This window comes from Polypterus senegalus, chromosome 9 (assembly GCF_016835505.1).
Source record: "Polypterus senegalus isolate Bchr_013 chromosome 9, ASM1683550v1, whole genome shotgun sequence".
NCBI classification, from domain to species: domain Eukaryota; kingdom Metazoa; phylum Chordata; class Cladistia; order Polypteriformes; family Polypteridae; genus Polypterus; species Polypterus senegalus.
This window is the reverse complement of record NC_053162.1, coordinates 58,879,335-58,902,488: the sequence shown is the minus strand read 5'-3', so window position 1 is coordinate 58,902,488 and position 23,154 is coordinate 58,879,335. Positions and strand designations below refer to the sequence as shown.

At 41.4% G+C, this 23,154-nt stretch overlaps 1 protein-coding gene across 2 annotated transcripts; it reads left to right on the top strand.

Moving 5' to 3' along the window:
* Positions 1-391: 391 nt before the first annotated feature.
* orc6 (origin recognition complex, subunit 6) lies at positions 392-23,154 on the top strand. 2 transcript variants are annotated; one of them, XM_039763138.1, is made up of 7 exons: positions 392-581; positions 807-936; positions 2,873-3,036; positions 11,931-12,020; positions 20,040-20,152; positions 22,437-22,520; positions 22,909-23,154. In XM_039763138.1, the coding sequence occupies exons 1-7, from the start codon at positions 517-519 to the stop codon at positions 23,034-23,036; spliced, it is 774 nt and encodes a 257-aa protein (XP_039619072.1). In that variant the 5' UTR covers positions 392-516; the 3' UTR covers positions 23,037-23,154. The 2 variants fall into 2 exon arrangements, with proteins under 2 accessions (XP_039619072.1, XP_039619073.1); XM_039763139.1 differs by having other exon boundaries at positions 541-632.

The following is a 23,154-nucleotide window of genomic DNA, read 5'->3' as shown; positions in this document are numbered from 1 at the left end:
AATTTGCTGCAAGAGCAAACCCGCTATTTCTACTGCCCGAAGCCTCCACATTGGAGCTCCAAGTACGTGGAGTTGAGTTAATGGACAGTCGTCATTCTTTGAGTCAGATATACCCACCCAACAACTCTAGTCTTTAACCATGGTGTAACTGGGCGAAGCTCTGAAAGTCTTCCCGCAACACTCTTATTGGAGCACATTGGAATGAACTCCGCCTATTTGGAGCTCCAGAATGGAGTGTCCGGGCTACAAAGATACGTAAAAGCTACCCTTCATTGGCGGATTATCGTGACGTAATTAAAACTTGCAAACGTTTCGTTAAATTTACCCCGGTAAAGGCGGGCTTCCCGAATGAAGATCCAATAAGCATCACAGAAGCTTGTTCCACTGTCCAATGAATTCTCTACCAAAGAGAGAGGCGGAGATTGACGTGAAGTAACCGCGAAATTCCTGTGATCGCTCGGCGATTGTTTAAGAAACTTTGATTGTTCTACGTGTTTGATCCAAGACTTCTAGGGCATGGAACAAGAACTGATAAAACTTCTGGCATCTAAAATGGGAATTAGTTCTGCGAATGTTATCACGTAAGCAGGATTTCTATAGCTTGATTTGGGGTCTCGTCTGCAATTTTCGGGGTAAGATGGAAATCGTGAGTAAAGGCCTATTATGAAATTAGGTTAAAAAATTGGAGGTGCAACTAACCTAGCGGTTTGGAGCTCCCAGAAGCTGAGCTGCATATTTGAGATCACGGAGTGCGTTCTCTCGTGTCACGTGTCGCTGATTTTAGTTGTTTTTTTCTGTCTCTTCAGAAAAGCAGAAGAATATCATCGGCTTTCGCAGGTCAGGTGTATGGCGCTGTCTACCCACACAACAGCAACGAGTGACGCGGTGATGTGCCTGGAACTGGCGGCGCTGCGAATGAAGCAACCGGTGGACAAAGTAAGGAGACCGGCCGGCGTATACATAAGGCATCCGACTCTGAAGTCGTGTTACTGAATGGACGTGTTCGGTTGCTCCTATTATCCGGAATCGGTTACCGAGCATTTCTGAACAAAGACACTGCACGTATGTAACTGTCGGCTTCCTTAGGTGCTCAATATTTAAGATTCGAACGGAATCCCAAACTTCGATTGACTCGGCTGCCCAGAATATGCATTCCCTCCTCCGCTTGACTCTTCACGCCTTCCCCGCTGGCCCCATTATACCAATGCAGTGTGAAAGTTTTACATTTACCTATTTGGCTGATGCCTTTATCCAAGGCAACTTGAAACATTTATGATACATTTGGTTATATTTCATTCGTTTTTCCAGTTGGAACAAGTTCAAGTGACTTGCTCCTGCAACCTCAGGGTTTGAAGTCCTAAGCCTTAACCACTATGCCTGCCTTTTCGCAGAGGTGCTTTCGCAAACTTGATGCTTTTGAACTGCTCGCCTGCCTGCTTGCCTCTCTCGGTCAGTGCAACAGCAGATTTCTCATAACTGGAACATTGCTTTGGACTACACCACTATGGAGTAGCCACATTTCAAAAAAACATGCTTTTAGCAAAAATATCTCCGAAGACAGATAAGTACTATGAGTAGTTAGGACTGGTCATTATGAATGACTGTGAACTGGATTGGCACCCTTTGCAGCATCGATTCCTGCCTTCTGCCTAAAGCTACCCGGACAGGCTTCACTTTTTTTTTTTTTCTTCATCCATGTGCTGAATGATCCTGTCCCACCATACAGTATGTGAACTATTCTTAAAGAAATGATTTTGTCATCTGAAACATTCCTTGTAAGGGACTGTTACAATCTGAGTGTTTATATTTGTTATTGCATTAATTGCCTGGCACATTTGGATAAGTTTTAAGTGTAAGTACCGGTTGAACAAAGTGAATTTCCCATCCCACTTGCAGGCACAATGTGCCTGAGAAGTAAGAGTACTGCCAGAAACGCTCAGGGTACAGTGCCTGAAGTGCTTTTCATTGATCTCCACCCTGCCCAGTCTGCTGCCAGCCGCTTTTGTTGACTCGATCATCTCTTAAAAGAATAAGTCCGGTCACACAAACGATGCATCAGCTAAAAAGGCTTTCATTGAGTGCATCACAATGAAGATCTATATAGGTGGACTGCCAGGTCAAGACTGAGAACATCTGATTGTATGCTATTGATATGCTGAAACGTTGTAAGGAATTAAAATATGTATTAGCCATAAAGTGCATGTTTATCAGCCCTGACTTTCCAAAAGTTTCTGAAAAGGGAGAGAGATGATCAGAGTACAAGAGCAGTGGCTTTAGAGTTTATATCAGCAGCACATTCAATGCTGTAAGTCTGTCTTTGTGTTTTTTAATACTTCCAAAACCTGCAGGAACATAAGTAAAAAATGCATTTACACCCAGCATAGACTTGCCAGCAGTCAGACATCCTTTTAAATTAAAAGGAACTGCAGTCATATCAGCTTTCCATGAGAAAACCTTCTAATGTCTGTGGTGGGCCATTGCAATTTTTAAAATGCTTGAATTGATTATGAAGAAATGCCAGATTTGTTTTTTTGGTTAAGGTTTTCCTGAATTTAGTTTAAGTTTTAATTCCTTCAGGCCCTAAAGGGGTATTGTGCAGCATTTGACAGCCATTGGATCCTCCTAGCGGCCAGCTGTAGTGCATCTTCCCATTTTACACCACAAGCCCGGGGGTCTTCCTGTATTGTAGTGACTTCCTGGGTCATCCACACCTCGTTTTCCCAAAGCTGGAAAAGCTGATGTTAAGTCATTATAGTGAAGGTTGGATTGTTACAAGGGCCTGTTTATGTCATGAATAAGTTCTCTCTTGCGTAAACACGTGTTTATTTCTGAAAGTGTAATGGATGTGGTCTTTGTTTCTTTCTCTGTCTAGGATTATGTGGTCAAACTGTCTGGATTAAATAAAAAGATATACCAGAATCGCCTAAGGTCCCTGGAGATGATGCTGGGTTTGAATTCCCAGACTGGAATCCGAGACCTGGCAGTTCAGCATGGCTGTATGGAGGCAATAAATACGGCTGTGGAGATCCTCCAGAGGTGAGAAACCACACATACACTCCTGGTATTTTCTGACAGAGTCACTGGAGATGAATTTCAGTTTTCCTGTCCTCCATATGCATCAGGCATTGATAGAGGTGATGTATTGTGACGGGGGTCAGACTTTCCACAGGTTTTAGGTATTCCTGGTCACAACTTGCACACTGTATGTGTCAGGATGATCTTGAAAATGAATCGTTTCCTTTGAATAAAACTTGTGAGAGATATTAGCATTGTAAAATGTTAGAAGGATTTCCTGAGGGACACGGTCAAACGCCTTTTCCAAGTCCACAAAACACATGTAGACTGGTTGGGTGCTTCGGGAGTATGGGGTACCAGAACCCCAATAAGCGCTGTTCGGTCCCTGTATAACCGGTGTCAGAGCCTGGTCCGCATTGCCGGCAGTAAGTCAAACCCGTTTCCAGTGAGAGTTGGACTCTGCCAGGGTTTTGTCACCGATTCTGTTTATAACTTTTATGGACAGAATTTCTAGGCACAGCTAGGGTGTTGAAGGGGTCCAGTTTTGTGGACTCAGGATTGGGTCACTGCTTTTTGCAGATGATGTTGTCCTGTTTGCTTGATCAGGCCGTGATCTTCAGCTCTCTCTGAATCGGTTCGCAGCTGAGTGTGAAGTGGCTGGAATGGGAATCGGCACCTCCAAATCCGAGACCATGGTCCTCAGGCGAAAAAGGGTGGAGTGCTCTCTCAGGGTTGGGAGCGAGATCCTGCCCCAAGTGGAGGAGTTCAAGTATCTCGGGGTATTGTTCACGAGTGAGGGGAGAATGGAGCGTAAGATCGACAGGCGGCATCCACAGTGATGCGGGCTCTGCATTGGTCTGTCGTGGTGAAAAAGGAGCTGAGCCGTAAGGCAAAGCTCTCAATTTACCAGTCCATCTACGTTCCTACCCTCACCTATGGTCATGAGCTATGGGTAGTGACCAAAAGAACGAGATCGCGAATACAAGCGGCTGAAATGAGTTTCCTCTGCAGGGTGTCTGGGCTTTCCCTTAGGGTGAGAAGCTCGGTCATCCGGGAGAGGCTCAGAGTAGAGCCGCTGCTCCTCCACATCAAGAGACCTCAAGAGGAGAGGAGGAGGACATCAAGAGGAGTCAGATGAGGGTGGCTCGGGCATCTGATCAGGATGCCTCCTGGACGCCTCCCTGGTGAGGTGTTCTGGGCACGTCCAACCGGGAGGAGGTCCCGGGGAAGACCCAGGACACGCTGGAGGGACTATGTCTCCCGGCTGGCCTGGGAAAACCTCAGGATTCTCCCAGAAGAGCTGGAAGAAGTGGCCAGGGAGAGGGAAGTCTGGGCATCTCTGCTCAAGCTGCTGCCCCCGCGACCCGACCTCAGATAAGTGGAAGAGGATGGATGGATGAATGGAAATGTTAGAAGCCTTTTTTGGGATCAGGTTGTGATTGAAATAGCAGAAGTACTTGGGTTTAAAAACCACAAGGTAGAAATGTAACAACAGGTGACGCATATGATTTTTTTTTTTATGGGGGTGAAATCCAGCCGGATTGATTCTGTGTCGAACACTTCTGGCCTTTTTTTGAATTGGGGAATTGTACAGGTAATGGAGTAGATGACTGTCCATTTGGTAAAAATGAAAAACAGAGTAACATGTAGTAGGAAGGGAGGTGAGATCAAAAAATATGGTAAATGTTTTAAAAAAGAAACGTTAATTGCAGTAAAAGATTTACAATTACTCTCCTCCACTTCAAGTGCACTTATCCCAACACTCCTGCCACTTTGCGAAGCAGTTCTGGAAGTTTTCTTTCGAGAGTGTCTTTAGTTGGGCTGTTGTGGCTGCCTGGATGTCCTCAGTGGATTGAAATCGTTTGCCTTTCGTGGTCATTTTCAATTTAGGGAACAGCCAGAAGTCACACGGTGGCAGATATAAGGCAGAATGAGGACTCGAGAGTAATGTTTTTATTCGACAGAAATTGTCATGCTAGAAGGGATGTGTGATAAGGAGCGTTGTCATGAGGAAGAATGAAACGTTTCAACATTTTCCTCGGTTATTGATGTTGAAGGACATTCTGATTGTTTCTCGTCTTCAACCGAGTCCGATCCATTACGAAATCGATCAGACCCCTTGTAAACAGTTTTCATTGTCGGTTCAGTGTCACCATGAACCGATTTTAACATCTGATGGGTTTCCTGAGATTTTTGCAATTTGAAACAAAATTTCATGTTAATGCATTGCTTGATATCCATTATTAACGACAAACTTGATAAACACACTTTAACTCAACAGTGACTCACAAATGACTGACAGCATCAAAGAAGTTGAAACTTGTCACAAACCAGGCTCTAGGATGGACATGTCAGAACCTTCAATGAATTGTTTGGCGTTGCATTTGGACGGTGCTCTGCATCAACAATCACCGTACTTTTTGATCACACCTCATATTGTGAGAACAGGACGATGTAGAGTGAGAGCTTAACCCTTAACTCCTCGCACCATTTCTCATCTCATAAGTACTCACATGGTGTACTTTATACACCAATGTTAAAACAGCCATTTATATGCACGCTGTGAGGTTCTAATATAAAATATTGCAATACTTTTAAATTGTACATGTTTCAAATGTAATTTAATATCATATTACTGAATAGTATGACACAGTCTAGGACTACCTGAAAATAAACCTGTTCCACTTCTCCAGTGCTCATTCAGGATTTGCACGGTTATCACATTTCACTTCAGTTGTTGAATGTTCTTTCCAAACAAAGTCATCGCAAGAAGACCATCTCATCCTTGCCACAAGTCACAAAGACACATTTCTCTGTCCCACTTCCTTCTGTCCATGGGGATTTCCAGGTAGAATTTCTACCGGCACCATATGGAACTTGCGATTGTGCATCTACTCATAAAACTGGCTGGGGGCACACTGGAGGGAAACCATTGCAACACTGTACTTCTAGTGAATCACGCTGAGGATGATGGTGGATGCTGCCGGTAGGTTTAAGTAAAAGAGGAGAGAAAGGTTAGGAGGACACGCTGATTCAACACATTGCTGTACCCACCACACGACAAACCAACTCAGGATCCAGATTAGGACCCGAGTTCAGCCTTGCAACGGGTGACACCTCAGCACCACACTACGGTTGATGGAATGGAACCAGTGTGAGAGTTTTTTTCTGGTGGCTGGAGTGACAATTCTGCCACCAACCCCCCGGTTTTCCCCTGCAGGTTTGAGGGCCGCCTTGCAGGGCTGGATGCAGATTAACGTCATACCCAGGACAGAGCAATTGCAGGTTAGGGGCCTTGCTCAAGGACTCAACCCCACTTTTGGTGTTTGCTTCCAACTGCCAGTGCAGACCCCTAGCCTCTGAGCCACCACTCCGCCCAGGACGTTGGACAAAAATAGCTGAGATTGGTGTATAAAATATACAAGTTAAGGGTTATACCTGCTTTTTCCTGGATGGGTGCAGAAAGAGGCGTCGTATGACGCACTGGATTGGCCGCTGTGGCTCTGCAGTGATGTGCTGATCGTTAGTCGCTCTTGATCAATCCATGATTTTGGTGAGATGGTTGAAACATAACACAAGAAGGAAGCAATTTATTCATCTTTTTGAAACTAGACAAGTTTATGCTGCTTTTACGTGCCATGGATAATTTCATGCACACGTTCTCACTGGTGGTAGTGCCTAGTACAGAGATCTCGGACCCTGTTCTTGTAGGACCACCATGGCTTTGACTTTTCACTGCAGCCACTTTCTTACTTAGTAACCAGTTACTGAACAGGTGTTATTGGTGTGATGTTAATTGACTCACTGAGACTCGAAAACCTAAATTGCATAATTTCTTCCTTAACTACATGATGCTTAACAAGAAGTACTGAGAAAAAAGTTTGGATCAGGGGGTCTCGAGGTCAATTGTTTGGATGACCGATACCTTTTAGGTTTTCACTGCAGTAGTTTTATAGTTGCAAGTGAGTTCCTGCTGTTTTAAACTGTATGTGTTACTGTATTTAATTTTATGGCTTTGCTGTACACAATACAGTAGGCTGCCCTAGCAGCAAAGTGGCTGGCATGAAAAGCTGTGGCCAAACTGAATTTGAGACCTCATCCTTGAAGGACGATTCCAAGATCATTTTGTTACTATAATTTACAGATTTGTGAAGCAATGCTGACTTCTCGCCTTATTTAACTACAGTATAGAAAATTGTATTTGGTGGTTCCATGGCATCTGAAGTGATGCCATAGCCGCGTAATGTGATTTATTTACATGAAAACAATCGGGTAATACTTACTTACGTTCTGAGCAGATCAAGCACCATGTCAGCAGCAACTTGTCATTTCTCCCAGAATTCTAACTGGAAATCCCCATGGACAGAAGTAAGTGGGAAGGAGAAGCGTCACAAAGAGTAACTCTAGAAAGTCCCATATTTTATGAGGGCAGTCCCCGATTCTAACCAATAAGACAAGATGATCGTGTCAGATGATTTTATTTTTTTTCGTTTTGGAAGTGCCCCATTGAAGCCGATTCTGATATTTACTTGGGTTATAGTTTCACCGTTCAAAATGGCTTGCCCTTGCCCAGTTTACTATTGAAATCTGTAAATATTACAGATTCACATGTGCATATGGTGAGCAGAGACAAAAGGCCGCTAACTGCTCAATTATTTTTCTACAATTTAATCCATCTATTTCCAAAATTGCTGAATGTCCGCAGGGAACTGTCTCGCTCAGAGCAGGAATCAAGAGTGAATGGCATGCCAGTGCACCTTTAGGACACCCTTGGGGATGCTCAGAGTCCCCTATAACCCTAATGTGCCCGTCGTTGGGATGTGTAAACTCCATAAAGACCACCTAAGCCACGTTTGTAACATGGGGCCATGGAGTAGTGAGTAGTAATGCTAAGCACTGCGCTACCACCATATCCGAGTTGAAAGGGAGGACAGTCTTTGCTCTATCACATGTGCGTTACCAGACATCTTGAATAACCTTACCTTTCAATCTTGGCAGCTGACATCATTAATTGTATCTTACCTGTAAAGCTGGCTCACAAGGGTTCAGTTTGGCCAGGTAATCTTTCCAGAAGGGGAGTATATCTTGCATATGCTGCTCAACAGAGACCGTTTGGTGCACAAGTAGATATATTTCCTACTGGACCTTGTTGCCTGTTGGATCTCCAGCATTTTCTTCTGGTCAACTGCGGAGCTGTCAGTTGGGAGCCGCTCCTTATTGCTGTTTTATGCCTTAAATCCTGGAATACTATATATTGTGGGGGTGGGTCAGTGGCAGAGGTGTCTCTCCTACATCTGGCCTTGAAGTCCATTTCTTCCAGGTGTTATTCCGATTCTGTGTCCACTGCACAAGAGTCTTTAGCTCTACTTCTGAAGTCCTACCACTATTCTAACAAGCCATGTGTTCCTCAGTTGTTTGCTCTTCTCCTTAGTGACAGCCAGAGAGTTGCCTTTACTGCCTTCTCGCTAACTCTTTCAGCTTCAGTCCTGTTGCTCTAATGCCTCTTGGACGTTGGGTAGACGATCTCACAAAACTTTGGCAAAGTACCTCCCAACTCCATCTTCCCTTGCCTGCACTCAGCCACCAGCTTTGAATATTTCGACTTGTCCGCTTCCACCATTCCTCCAGAGGTATTGTCAGCCTGATCTGAGCTACAGTTTTGATTGATCGTGACATTCATTGTCCACCAAAATGTTTAATCTGTAGAACAATTGGTGAAGATTGGGTTCAAATTTCACTGTGAATCCATTTTGTATTCCTGTGTGTGCTGTTATGGAGTTATCCTGTCAAAATGCAGAACACGCATCACAGCAAAATTCTGTACAATTAAAGCCTCTAAGGGAAGGGTGACCTTACCTGCTGCAGCATGGAGGGTTAGCCCTGACCATTACAGGTCCATGGATGCATTGTAGTAAACATTTAAAAAAAAATAGCATTATATTAAATGAAACATATTGCATAACTGAGCAAGCCACCCATCCTTCCGTCTCTTTTCTGAACTATTTGTTCAGTACAGGGTCACATGGAGCAGCTGACTATACAGGCAGCGTTGGCCAAAATATCATGGAAAAGAGAGCAGATGTGCGAATAATAAAAATTCAAAGAGAATGCGCAGAACAACAATTATAGTAACAGTTGTATAAACAAGTAGACAACCATTTCTGAAAGTCTTTTAAGTTTGCAGACAGCCATTCCAGGTCTCTGGGGAGACAGCAGCTGAATATCTTGAGCTAACCACTCGTCTCACAGCCCAGAGAGGCCTCGGAAGGCTTGAACTTACAGATCTTGTGAAGACGAGAACCACTATGATCGTGATGGGACTGAGTGTCCCTTCTTCAGAACTACAGATAAGTAAAAAAAACCACGGGCAAACAGAAAAGATTGACAAAGATGATTAAACAATTCATACTTCTCATTTTTAACAACATCCAAAAAGCAGGAATAATCTCTGGATTGGGCGTCAGTCCAGGACACACTTGTGTGCACTCGCCCTTCGTCACTCATATGTAGGGCCCTTTAGGGTCACCAGTTAACCCGATGTAAAATTGTAAAATGCTGAAGGGAATACTGGACTACCCAGGGAACATCTACAAAAAGAAAGGAGGGGGTCTATGTGCCGGTCGGGTTTAACCGCAGAGGCGGAATTCAACACAACTTTTTCTTCCATGTCTCTGCACCGGGCCTTCTCCTGCTTTGCCAGTCTCTCATCATGCAGCGAGGCACAGATCCTCCCTCCCATCTGGGTCATTTGCACACTTGTAACCACAGCGTGGGAATGTCACCTCTGTAATAGTGCCGAGCTTCAGTCTGAGCCTGTTAGGCCTGCCCAATCTTGCTTTCCATATGCAGCAGTGCTTCAGGTAATGTGGGGGCCAATTCTCTATGTTGATGACAGCAGAAATATTACAAACACGTTCAGACAGACTGGGCATTGGTCTATGGTGTGATGAATTTGTCTATTCTTTTCTATTTTAGTAATGAAGTGGAAGTGACTGTCTTTTCAGATGTCACTTTTTTGAAGCGTTCCCTGTTAACCTGTTCTCTGGATGGCCAATATGGCAGCTAAAGTAACTGGTGCCGTCACTTCTGTCAGATTTTGCTTTGTGTCTTTTTTTTTTAATATTTATTTTTTCTGGAGTTTTTATTAAGTCTTGGTTCTCTCTCAGAAGAGAGTAGATTGCCCTCTTCATTTTAAGTGGGGGAGAATCTCGAGATCTTGTTCTGAATGATTGAAGAAGGCAGTGTCAGCACGACAGGCAGGGTTGGAGCAGCGGCAGCTTTTCTGTGTGCGCTCTAGCATTTCGCGGTGGTGAAGTGGGAATGGAGTCTAAAGATGAAAATCTCAGCTTACCGATTGGGCTACATCTCTGTCTTCGCCGGTGGTCATGTGCGTAATAACAGAAAGGATGAGATCACAAGTACAGGCAGCAGGCTTCCTCATATTTCTGTGATAGGGTGAGAAGATCAGTGATTTGAGTGAGCCTCCGAGTAGAAATGGTGCTCTTCTGGATCGTGAAGAGCCATTTGACGTGGTTTGAGCGTGTTTGTAATGATGAATAGGCAGCTTCTTTTAGAGCTACTGCAGGCACATTCCACTGGGTGAAGACCCTGCGGCAGACCCAAGACACGCTACAGGGATTATAACTCTTAAATGCCTGGGAATTCCTCTGGAAATTTCTGGAATCTTTAGGTGGGGACAAGGAAGTCTGGGCTGACCTGCTACCACTGTGACCCTCACCAGAAAAAGCAGTTGAGAAGAAGAAATGAAATGTTTATTACAACGGTAACATTCTTCAACTCACTCAAAAGCTGCTTTGTATGTTTTTGTTATTGTTTTTGTGTATCCGGAGTGGCCACAGTTGGCATGTAACGCAAGGATTGAGTGTTTTACTCCATGAATTTAGTGAGGGCTTTTCTTGAGATAGTTGGGCTTAAGAGAACATTTAACGAAAATGTTAAAAGGATTAAGTTAAATAAACCTTGACATTGCTGTTTATGAAAGCAGTGTGCCCAATAGTCTCCTCGCTGTATGCAGTTTGGTAAACTAACATTTGGGGTTTTAACTTTATGTGCCCAACTTAGACTTGGGTCCTCCCGTGCAAGAATGTAAATTGGCCAGCCAGTGCCCTCCAACATCCCCATTCGGCTACAACATCCTCCAACTTGTCCCTGTTGACTTTTATCGTTTTTAGGTCCTCCTTGAATGATCTGGGCCGTGTCCTTCTAGGATGTCCCCAAGACAGGTACTCACTGCATGGCGGTATTTTGGTCCGTCTGTGAACCAGCGTGCGTAGGATTATCCTGGCCAGACAGACCCTGTGCTGTATAATTATGTCGTGTAACTTCTGGACTCCACTATGCCTCAGGATTTCATTATTCTTTATGTGTTGTTTATAACTAACACCACCATTTTTTTTTTTTGGAAGACATCTTTGATGAAATACATTTAGTTTATGGGCTATTCTCATTGCAGTTTTCCACATTTCAGTGGTGTAGGTTGAGGGCTGCAGGACCACTATACTATATAGGTGTAGTTTTATTTTAGTTGTGATGTTCTCTGAGCACCAAATGATACCCTGAAATACTGCCAATTCAACCGACAGTTCACGTCTTTCTCGACACCACCATCGGTGGACATTTGGCTGCCCTGGTTTTGAGACTTAGTTCCCCAATCTGAATATGATTGTTGGACTGTAAATGAATAAGCATGATCTTCATTTTAATTAATGTTAATGCATGGTTGTGTATTTTTTTGCCATTTTCCTGGAGTCTGCTTGGGAACACTTGTAGCTGATTTGATGTCCTGCTAACAGGACAAGGTCTTCTGCCGCTTGTGCCCAACCAGAGGCCGCTTACCATAAGCTTGTTTAAATTGAACTGGAAAGAATTTCCTTTTCATTTCTGCTCTTTTACAGGTATGAATCAAGTCTGAGTGAAGCACAACAGAACGATCTTGACCTGTCGAGGCCTCTCTTTACCACGGCGGCACTCTTCACGGCATGCAAGTAAGTTGGATCAATAAGCCATTGTTGTTCAGGCTCTCAGCATCCCGGCATTAATCCCTTGCTGTTGCAAGACGGACAGCTTGTCTCATTCCGCTGTAGTGTTGTTGAGAGTTTTATTCCTTTATTCTCTTCCATGTCAACTAAAGGTTAACAAGTCCATTTGGGAAACCAACTGAAGGCTCTACTGTATATAAAACCAGGATTAAGAGATGAAGAGCTGATAAATGATAAATGAACATATTACATCATTTTTAAACGTCGGTGAAATTTTAGTTAACTACTTTCTAAGAGAAAGACATACAAAAGGCGTCAAATTGCATAGCATGAAGATTGAAAAGCAGACCGATGGCACATCTGCCCTTATTTATTCTACCTTTCCTAAATGTAAAAAAAAAAAATCAAATTTTCCAATTGGGCATTACATGCTTTCATTTTACACTCATCTCTACACACTGTGTGCTCCATGCAGTTACTTCTCTCATCCTCATTATGAAGAATTTAGCTTTGTGTTATATTTTGTGACTAGGGGCTCTGCATGCAAAGTAGTGAAACAGGACAAACTGTAAAAGTGAGTAAACAAAAAGGTATTGCTAGCTAAGCAGAGGCAAATTACACTCCAAAACACAGAGGTAGACAGACTCCCCACTCCTGATGTCATGCTTTCCCCTTCCCTCCCCTCGGCCCGCAGCCTCTGTCTCGGATTAGCGCAAACATATCTCTCCTGCAAGCGAACTATGATTCTTAGTGTGATGCCAGAAGTCGCAAAATTAACCGGAGTGTTCAAGCAAATTCTAGAAAAAAGAAAAAAAAACACTCTAAATTCTTTAAGTAGTTCTCTCGTTCGGTAGCTAAGCGGATGTTAGATATGCCCCAAGGCTGGTGTGTGAGTGAGAAGGGCCTCACTCCCTTCTCTCGGCCCACTGCGTCTCTTTCGGATTCGTGCAAATATACCGCTCGTGCATGCGCAATAAGAGAGGTCGCAAAAGCAACTGGAATGTTCAAGCAAATTATACAAAAAAAAACAAATCTAAATCCGTTAAGTAGTTCTCTCGTTAAAAACAGACAGACAGACAGACATTGGATTTTATATATACAGGCAGTCCCCGGGTTACGTCGAGATAGGGACTGTAGGTTTGTACTTAAGTTGAATTTAAGTTGTATTTAATAAATGCTATTGTTGACCCCGAATGTAACCAAGTACTCTGCCAAATGAATGATGGAGTTTCACCTCTCTCTGACCTTTTTATTATTTCTACTTTATTTTCAATGGTGATGGTTTTTCTCTTCTTTACTGTATCACCAGCACTTGCATAAGATTTGTGTTTCAGAGACATTGTTGATGGTGAAGACAAAAGGTTAAGATGAGTTCTTCTGTTCGCTGTACACGCTATCACAGCAGGAAGGCACCTGTCGTCAACACGTCTGATGTACTGACAAGAGACAATTTCCTGCTATGTGCGTAACGGTACAAGCAGGCTTGCTATTGAGAATGAATGGGGGCAGAGACATGACATTCACCATTCGCCCTCCACATAGTCACTTCCACAACAGTATGCTGCCTGCAACGTCCACCCACCGAGAACAAACACGGTGTGGACCAGAGGCAGGTAGTGAAACGCCTAACACCACCCCCATTCAACAGGCAGCCACCCGAGGCACACTACAATGCTGTCCCCCGTCGCCCCATTCACCCTCAATGGCCTCTGTTCAGCCACAACCAGGTCACCGCTTGCAGCATCACCAGCCACCCACCGAGAACGAACAGGGCAGCTCTGTGTGGTGGGCAGGCAGTGAACTGCCCCATCAAGCCTCCGTCCTGCACACGAGCAATAACTGTGGCCCTGATGACTATGGACCATGGGTCACAGCTTGCTGCTGGGAGTCGCCCGAGGGACACTACACTACACTGCGCGAGCAGCGAAATCGCCCTGCTCCAGCACTTCGTCTCCTGGCCAAAGATGAAGTTACTGAGGTGCATGCATCGCAGCTGCAGCCTCATTCGTAAGTTGGATGTCCATAATTTGTGGCTACTTTACGACGAGTCCTGCATATACTTTCTCTGGACCCACCTCCCATCATAACTGTTCAGGATGTGTTATGTTACCATGGAAATCTTTTCTGTATGTCTTAACCCAATAAATCAAGTAAAAGTAATTTGTCATGGAGAAGTTGCCCTGCATCCAGGCCTGACATCCAGATGAGGTCAACTTCACTCCCTTTAGTCGTAAATGAGGACACGGATGGGTTCCAGTCTGAGTTTAGTGTCTCCAAAGTTGACACAGGTGCAGGGTGTTACCTGCTACAGCGCTCATTTGGGTGGGGGACATTGACCGGTGCTTACCTGTGTTAGGGACATCATCCAGCCTGTCTCGACCTTGTGCTTGCATGAAATGGAAGCTGTGTTCTTCTAAGAAAACCACGCTTAACCCACGTTCTGCCCATGCAACTCAACGGCCAGCATGCTCACTGAACCACCAATGATGATCTTGACCAATTTCACTTCTATGTTGACCAGGCATAGCCTCTCATTTGTTATTAAAACAAACAAAGACAAAATTAGAGTAGTTAGAGCAGAAGGCACAGGGGGGAGGTTTGGGGGGTTAACACAGGATATGTTTTTTCAAGGGTGAGACATATTTTTTTCCAGTCATTGTTTATCTACAGGCTGGCACTCCTCTTGGCATACAACTGCTGATTCAGTGACTGTTTCAACTGATATGGCAGAGGCATCATTTGAGTCCATTCAACATTTGTGAGTTGAAGGTAAATAGAGGAGTTGGGTTGTCTTCTGATTGATAAGAAGATATACTGTTTGCTTCGTGTTTATCTGATCATGCATTGTCTTGTATTTATCTAGTCAGATGGTTTTAGGTCAGGGACAACACCCAGTTGTTTGTTATGGGGGGGTTCTCAACCATTTTTCTTGGCATAACACCCCCAGGAATTAAAATGTTTTGAAGTACCAAAACATTGGTCCTAAATGTTTAAGTTCTGAACTCTTATTAAGTAAAACTAAAGATGACATTTCCTTATCATTATTTATTTGGAGGTTTTAACAAGGTATTACAAATAGATCTTTGCACAAGTGTCTTTTTATTTTTATGTACACTAAATGTTTTTCTAATGCATACTTTTTAAGTGTATGAACAGAAATGTAGTTTGATATAAAATAAAATTTAGAAAGCCTAAAATGTTCTTGTATTTAATTGAGAGAAATGTATACTATATACAATCGCGGATAAGTTCTCCCGTGGATAAGTCGGGGCTTGATTGTACTGTATAATTTCTGGTATTTTATAATGTCGGTCGTAATAAGTCGAATGTGGAAAACTCATGCTATTGGTCCAAGAGATTATGATATGCTAATGCCCACCTGAGAGAGTAACCACAGAGCACACGGCCTTTTATTTCTATGTGGGTGTGGCTTTGCGCTGTATCAGCGTGTGCTCCAAGCCCCTCCCCCCCCTCTCTATTGTGCCTACGTGACCACACGGTAATACCTGAACTATTCTGAAGCAACGTTTGCACTGTTTTGTGTTTTTTGTATCTCAGACCCTCATACACCTTTATCGTAAGAGCATCCCTTATCTACGTTGGAGCGTTTGATTAGAAGAAAATATGAAGCTGATTTTAAATGAAACGTTGTTGAAGTAGCTAAAGAAATTGGTAACTGCACTGCTGCAAAAAAATTTGATGCGAATGAGAAACCGGTGCGAGATTGGAGGAGGCAAGAAAATGTAAAAAAAAAAAAAAATTTAAGTGTTGTATTTTTCAATGGCTGTATAAATCGGGGTCTGATTTTATGATCGATTTTTTGGGTTTCAAGACCCAGCTCATACGTGAGTATATACATTAGTTTAGAGTTTCAGTGTCAAAGCATATTTGGGCCCAGCCAGTACTTGGATTAGAGATCATCTAGGAAAAACTTGCTAGAAAGTCGCTGCTGGAAGTGGTGTTGATGAGGCCAGCAGGGGGCTCTTATCGTGTGAATGTGGATCCCAATGTCCCAATGCGGTGACAGGGACACTGTGTTGTAAAAATGGCACAGTGCTTTGAATGAGACATAAAATTGAGGTCCTGACTCTCTGTGTTCATAAAAGATCCCAGGGCATCTTTCATAAAGAGCAGGGTGTTTCCCAATGTCAACGCTAAATTGCCTTCCATGACCTGGTCATTCTGGACCCTAATCATCCCCAGTCTCTTATTGTCTATGTCTCTCTCCCCCACCACTTCACCACCTAACAGCTAATGTGTGGTGAGTGTGCTGGTGCAAAAATGGCTGCTGTCACTTCATCCAGGTGAACGCTGCACATTAGTGGTGGCTAAAGTGACTCTTCACTCACTATGTAAAGTGCTTTGAGTAGTGAGAAAGTGCTATATAAATGTAAAGAATAATTATTTATGACCGTGCACTTTTCATATCAGGGTTGTAAAATCACTTTATCATGGTTGTTGTCTCGCTGAACCCAAACTTATAATATATACATCTGGAGACAACAGTGACTGAATTTTGCTTAAAAGTTGACTGGGAACAGTTAGACGGCTCACCGAGTGTCACATTTCTAAACCAATCCAATGTCTCATGAAGACGGAGCTCAAAGAAGTGGTGATGATTATGAACTGCAAAGATCGGAGGCGCTCTCGTTAACCTGGTCCTGCAGACTGCAAGCTTCGATGGAACCGTCTACAGCGGTGCTTCCCAAACTCAGTCCTGGGGACCCACTGTGGCTGCAGGTTTTTGTTCCAACCAATTTATGATTTTATTTAGACTCCTAACCCAATTAAATGAGTTGTTAGCTTTTGTAAATTTTTATTAAAATATATTAAGTACTTCTAAGAGGATAGTTTTTTTTTTTTTAAGTTTTTAACAATTTTTACTCAGCTTTCCCAGGTATTCTGATTGTTTAATTTATTATCTACTAAATACTGGGTCTGACGCTAAAGTTATTGCAGCCTTTCATCATTCAGTGTTGTTTACCTGACTGTCACTTCAGTTATCATTAGGAAACAATAAAGAGTGCAAACTGCACAAAAAAAAACAATAGAACAACAACAAAAGAGAGGTAAGCGTTTAAAGCAAAATATAGAAATCATACTGCTGTGCTTTTCTAAAGACAGAATAAGAGAAGGGAAAAAGAGCATCAAATATTATCACCAATTGTGAATTTGGCTGGAATAAAAACCTGCAGCCACAGTGGGTCCTCAGGACCGAGTTTGGGGAACACTGGTCTACAGTCAGAGTCTCCTAAAAAAGCCTAACGGACATAGAAATGTGTGTCGCGTATGCAGAGAGCACACTGCACATTTTAAAAATGAACATAACCTGTTGTTAAAAGAAAAATCTGATGCAAGGAAAAAAACCTTTCTGCAGCTCAGTGCACATAGTGACGTTTTGAGATGTTTGCATGATAATGTCATTTCTGTTCAGGATGATACAGCTCTTTTATCAAAGTGGTGCAGTGAAGCCTTACTAAAGGGTGGCCACAAAAATTAAAGAAATACTCCAACCAAAAATGATTTATTGTTTTTAATGTTACTTACCCCACATAGTTTGAAGTGATGGCTGAGAAAAACGTAATCTCATATTTTCATGGAGAATAGAGTTTAAGATTGAGCAGGTGTCTATAGAGACTAATGCTGGATAACATCAAACAATATAAAAACATGACAAAATGTTAAGTAACTTGTGTCGCATAATTCACATGCCAGGCACTCCAGTCTTTTGCTCACAACATACAAAACATATACATTTTTTGCTAAAATACTGTTAAATAAATGATTCTGAGTAGCACATTCACATGGTATCGAGCTTTTGCATGGAAGACCAGATACTTAACCAGTGAATGGGTAAAGCGGCAGATCACATAATCGCTCCCTTTGTGTCAAATGGCACTTTTAAACAAAATCAATCTCCGCCCACTTTAGTGTTTTACCATTGTTTATGAAAATATCTCCAGCCACACTAAAAACGACCAAAAACGCACACGTCGGCAAAAAAATCATGGAAGGGATGACAACGCCGCCAGAAAGGGGACTTATCACTAAAATGTAGCAACCAGTGAATTATTTGCCTTTTGTGTGCGTATGCTCCAGTCAAACTGTACAAAACGCAATTTAGATACATGCAAATGGAAAGCATCTGTTCTGCGCTCGACATATTAGAATGTTTTTCTTTCATGAAGGGTGACCAGTCAGGGAATGAGATGTTGTAATCCAATCAGTGAAGGGCTGCATAAAAAGCATAAATAAAAGCGTTATTAGAGTCTGCATTTTCAACAATCTGTGTTTTTACCCATCCAGATTACAGTCCTAAGGCTGTCTTTTCAGAAGTCTACAACTAATGAGAGTAGTTTCAAAAGTCTCCATTTTCAGGGGTTGAAAAATAACAGGATAGTGTGAATAAAAGGTGAAAACGGAGACTAACGTCGACATTTTTAATGAAAATCTACTATTGTGGATGGGGCCTAAATGTGTTGAAGAGTTTGAACATATTAACCACTGCTCAGACATTTAGACTTCTGCCCACAACTTGGAAGCCCAAAAACTGTTTTGGAATTTGCTGTCTCACTACTTATTTATTTACATGGTACTAGTGTGTGAATGAAACTTACATTTTCCACTTGGCTAATTTTCATATGGTCACCTTTTTATTGTATTGTGGCCTCTTAATCATTTTCTGTCCCTGCTCTTCTTAAACTGTCTAAATTACTCACCATTTCTGAGTACATATTGTTGGTGCGACTTGACTATGAAGAATATCAGTCCTTACAACGGGCCTTCAATGATCCCACCCAAGACCGAACGTCTCCATCTACCTGTGCGCACTCAACGCTTTTTGCCCATTGACTAGCTAGTCATGCATGCTGCCATTTATTTTCCAAAAGGGCGTATTTTCATACAGGGCTAGTTTTAAGTTTATGCCATCACCATAAGAGGTTTAACAAATTAAAGGAGACAATTTGGTCCACCAGGCCTGATTAGCTGGCTCTCATTCACATACGTTTCAGAGCTTTGATTCTACTTCAATTACTCGAGATGGTAGTTTTTCTTTGTTGCTTCCTGGCATTATCAGGGGACTAAGTCCATCGCAGGACCCACGCAAGTGGGTTTAAATATGGCATAAGGTCTAACAACACCAGTCTTTAGGATGTGGATGAAAAGCAAAGGGCACATGGACAGGCTCTACATAGATACTGCCCGCACTAGAATGGGGCCCTCTTGCACAGAGTCATGAGGCAGCATTGTTAACCATTTAACTACCATGTTATCGCCCTTTTTGTTCTGTAACTTGTTTTATAATTTTTCACAGCGGTGCAGATCATTTAGGTAGAACATGGGAGAAATTAAATGTTGAATATATTGGAATACTGCAGCATCTTTGAAACTGCCAGATGTTTCTCTGCATTCTCATGTGGCTTCAGCTTTAAGAGAGACACCAGCAAGAAGCTTTCCTCATCTAATCACCATACTTGGAGCTGTCTAATCAAACACCTCAGGATATGCCGAGAACTGTTTATATTTTCCCGTTTTCAGTTTACATTTCTAACTCAAGACAATTTATCTCTGGATTGCTTCAGGACAGCAGGACACCATATTGTACCGACCATACTTTAGCTAAAGTACACTTTGATATTTAGACAATGATTTATTTATTTATTTTTTTAATTTTGCAAGAATATACAGTATTTCAATAATGGTGTTATTCACATTATTCATTAGGTTGTGGCGGTTCAACTCACTAAACATGCTTTCTATATGACACCAAAGACACATGTAAAAAATATTTTATAAACCTTTCTGAATTTGCCCAGTAATTGTATTCTACATGTCGTGGATGTAATTTGATAAAAGATAAAGTAACCTCCTTATTCTAAACTAATCTGCTCAGCAAAAAATGTGTACAGTATGAAAGCATTACTGGAGCAACCCAAAAGCTGCGTCTCTTTGTTTTTTATTATTTATTTTTGGTAATTTTGTTTCTAAACAACTTCCTGCTCTACATGATTATTGTCTCCCTAGATGTATGAAAATGAAAGCTGACAAGACAAAATTAGTAGCAGCATCTGGAGCAAAAAAAGGCATCTTTGACCGACTCTGCACCCTGATGGAAAAATTTGGACAGCAGCGATGCAGTAAGTTTTTTCCTGAACAACAGGATGGCTAGGACAAAGTGGGTCATATTTTCTCCATTAACACTGAAGCACTCATTTGCAGCCCATAACTTCTAAATAACACTTTGATCCTCGGTTTTCTTTGTGTGCACGCATAAAAGAGCTTAAATGTTTTTCTGCTCGACTAAGCAGGAGATACAAGGAAAGCCTCATTCATTTATTTTCATGAGTGCTGCTAAAAGCTACTTGTCATATTTAAAGTAAATTCAAGTCTGCCTCTTTATTATTTTTAATGGCATATTGCAGATTTCTTTTTATATTTCTGTATCTAGTAAGCATTTTGGCTTCAGGCTACAAATTTAAACCATTGATGGTTACTTTGTCTTGTTGCTTAGCTCAACTGTTTAGAAACCTGAAAGGTTACAGATGGAGGAAGAGCAACATTGCTGTTTGCTAATTGAAGATTTCCTTGGGTTTGAATTAGAGTCTCAAACTAAGTTCCCAGAGGTCCATTCTGATTACAGGATTTAATTTTTTAGAAGTCCATTTTTACTCTATGGCTTCCTTTCACTTTCTAATACTGTAGGCTTTCCCTTATTAAGAATGCAACCAAACAGTCTTGTGGACCCCAGTGAATTACTCTATATACTCGCAGATAAGTTCTCCCGCGAATAAGTCGGGACTTGATTTTTACCGTATAATTTCCAGTATTTTATAATGTCGGTCATATAAGTCGAATGTGGAAAACTCGCGCTATTGGTCCAAGAGATTATGATATGCTAACGCCCACCTGAGCACACTGCCTTTTTTTTTTCTATGTACCGTGCCTACGTGACCACTCGATAATACCCAAACTATTCTGAAGCGACGTTTGCACTGATTTATATTTTGTGTATCTCACACCCTCATACACCTTTATCGTAAGAGCATGCCTTATCTACGATGGAGCGTTCAATCAGAAGAAAATATGAAGCTGGTTTCAAATTCAACGTCGTTGAAATAGTGAAAGAAATTGATAACTGAGCTGCTGCAACAAAATTCGACGTGTCTGAGAAACTGATACAAGATTGGAGGAGATAAGAAGATGTAAAACAAAAAAATGTGTCGCATTTTTGAAGGGGCGTATAAGTTGGGGTCTGATTTTATGATCAATTTTTAGGGTTTCTAGACCCGACTTATACGCGAGTATATACAGTAGTACTTCTCAGTCTTACACTTCCTTATTTTTTTTTCCTTCTTTCATATTTATTTCCAAATATTTAATTGAAACTCATGATGATGACCAGTCACAGGGTAGTTTTGTTATTATTTGTTATTTGGCAGTTGGTTCAATAACAAGTAATGCTTAATAATAAAATTATCAACTAAGGATTCTGAATTTTAGAAAGCAAAAAATTAAGCCAATAGGGTATGACCAGTTAGCAATACTAGTTGTGATTAGGATACAGACAGAACTAATATGAGCAAAATCTTTTAGTATCTACAGCCCTGCAATAACTGAATTTGAGACCCTTGTTTTAAAAATACAAAGTATAGAAAGGACTTGGTGATAAGAGCTACTGCTAATAGCATGGCTTTCCTATTCCAGAAATCTGATTAGGTGTGAGGTCTTATTGTATTGAACAACAACTAAAAGAAGTGGCCATTTACTGTGTAATTCTTGAATAGTGACCATTAAATAATTCAATATTAAATAATAATAATAATAATTAATAATAATATTATTATTATTATTATTATTAGGGTGGCGTCTTCGGCACTTCGACCTTCAGTTAACTAAATCACCTAAATATAAACATTGGTGTTATGAAAAGATAATTTTTTTTAATAGTTTGTTCCTGTGAAAGAAAGTTTACTAGATCAAAAATAATAACCACGACTTTTTTGATATTAAAAACCACAACTTTCTTTATATTTTAGTTTATAATTTAAAAATGGAATAATCTATAAATCTAACAACATCACATTAAAGTTTGATAAATTCTCAAAAGAATGATACCATGTATGTAGGTTTTAAAATAAGCCCGATTTAAAGTGTGACAAAAATCATGGCATACAAAGTCACATAAAATCATTGCACTTTTACGCTTAGGATTTTGTATATATAGAGAGTATATTATTATTTTAAAGTGTGTTTTAATTGTCTCTCCTGTGCTCTGTCGTCTAGAAGGTTATATTTATTTCTGAATCTTTTGAATGACTATGCACTGTGGAAGCAGCTAGCCTGACAGTTTTAGGGTCTGCTGTAAGTTGCACTACAGCACAGATTTGATTTATTTTTCTGTCTATTTGAACTTTCAAACAGGCGAGCTTGAAGAAGAGAAAAAATCAGCAAAAACAATAAGCAAGAGACAACAAACATTTCCAGACAGTCCATTGGACAGTGAAGGTTTGTTCAATTAAAGTAATGTTTATAGTCTAAGAATGGGAAATCTCTCAAGTCCACATAGTTTTGTTTTTTATCTTCTTCTGTGGATAATTGTTTTCAGGTAATCTAAAAAGAATATTACTGAAACTATGAATCTGTCCTTTCAGGAGTGCCATGTTTGTTAAAAGAGGAATTGCTGATTTCTAATAGTATATTGAGGCACATTAATAGTTTATTTGAATGCGTGTAATGCTAATCATACGTCTGTAATTGTGGATTCAGTCTTAAGTATACCTTGGGAAGGAAGGAAAGAAGGGAAGAGGGTACACGGGCGATATGATCAGGGTGCTGCTTTTGTATCGGTACTTGGGAGATTGCATTTTTAGGCTTGCCCATGTTTCTTTTCTAGGTGAAGGAATAGCAGTCAAACAAAAGCAGCAGAAAACTGAAGTGCTGGGGTCCACCAAGCCAGACTATGAGGAATGGAAGCGAAAAATACTTGCAAATGCAGAGAAAGCCCGGAAGGCAGATGTATAGCACCTCAGAAATGACTAAAGCTGTGACAGAGCTCCATTATGTGATTATGAAAACAGAAAAATTTGTTTTAAGCCACAGCTTTTTATATTCTCATACATTGTGTGGTTTTTTTTTTTTT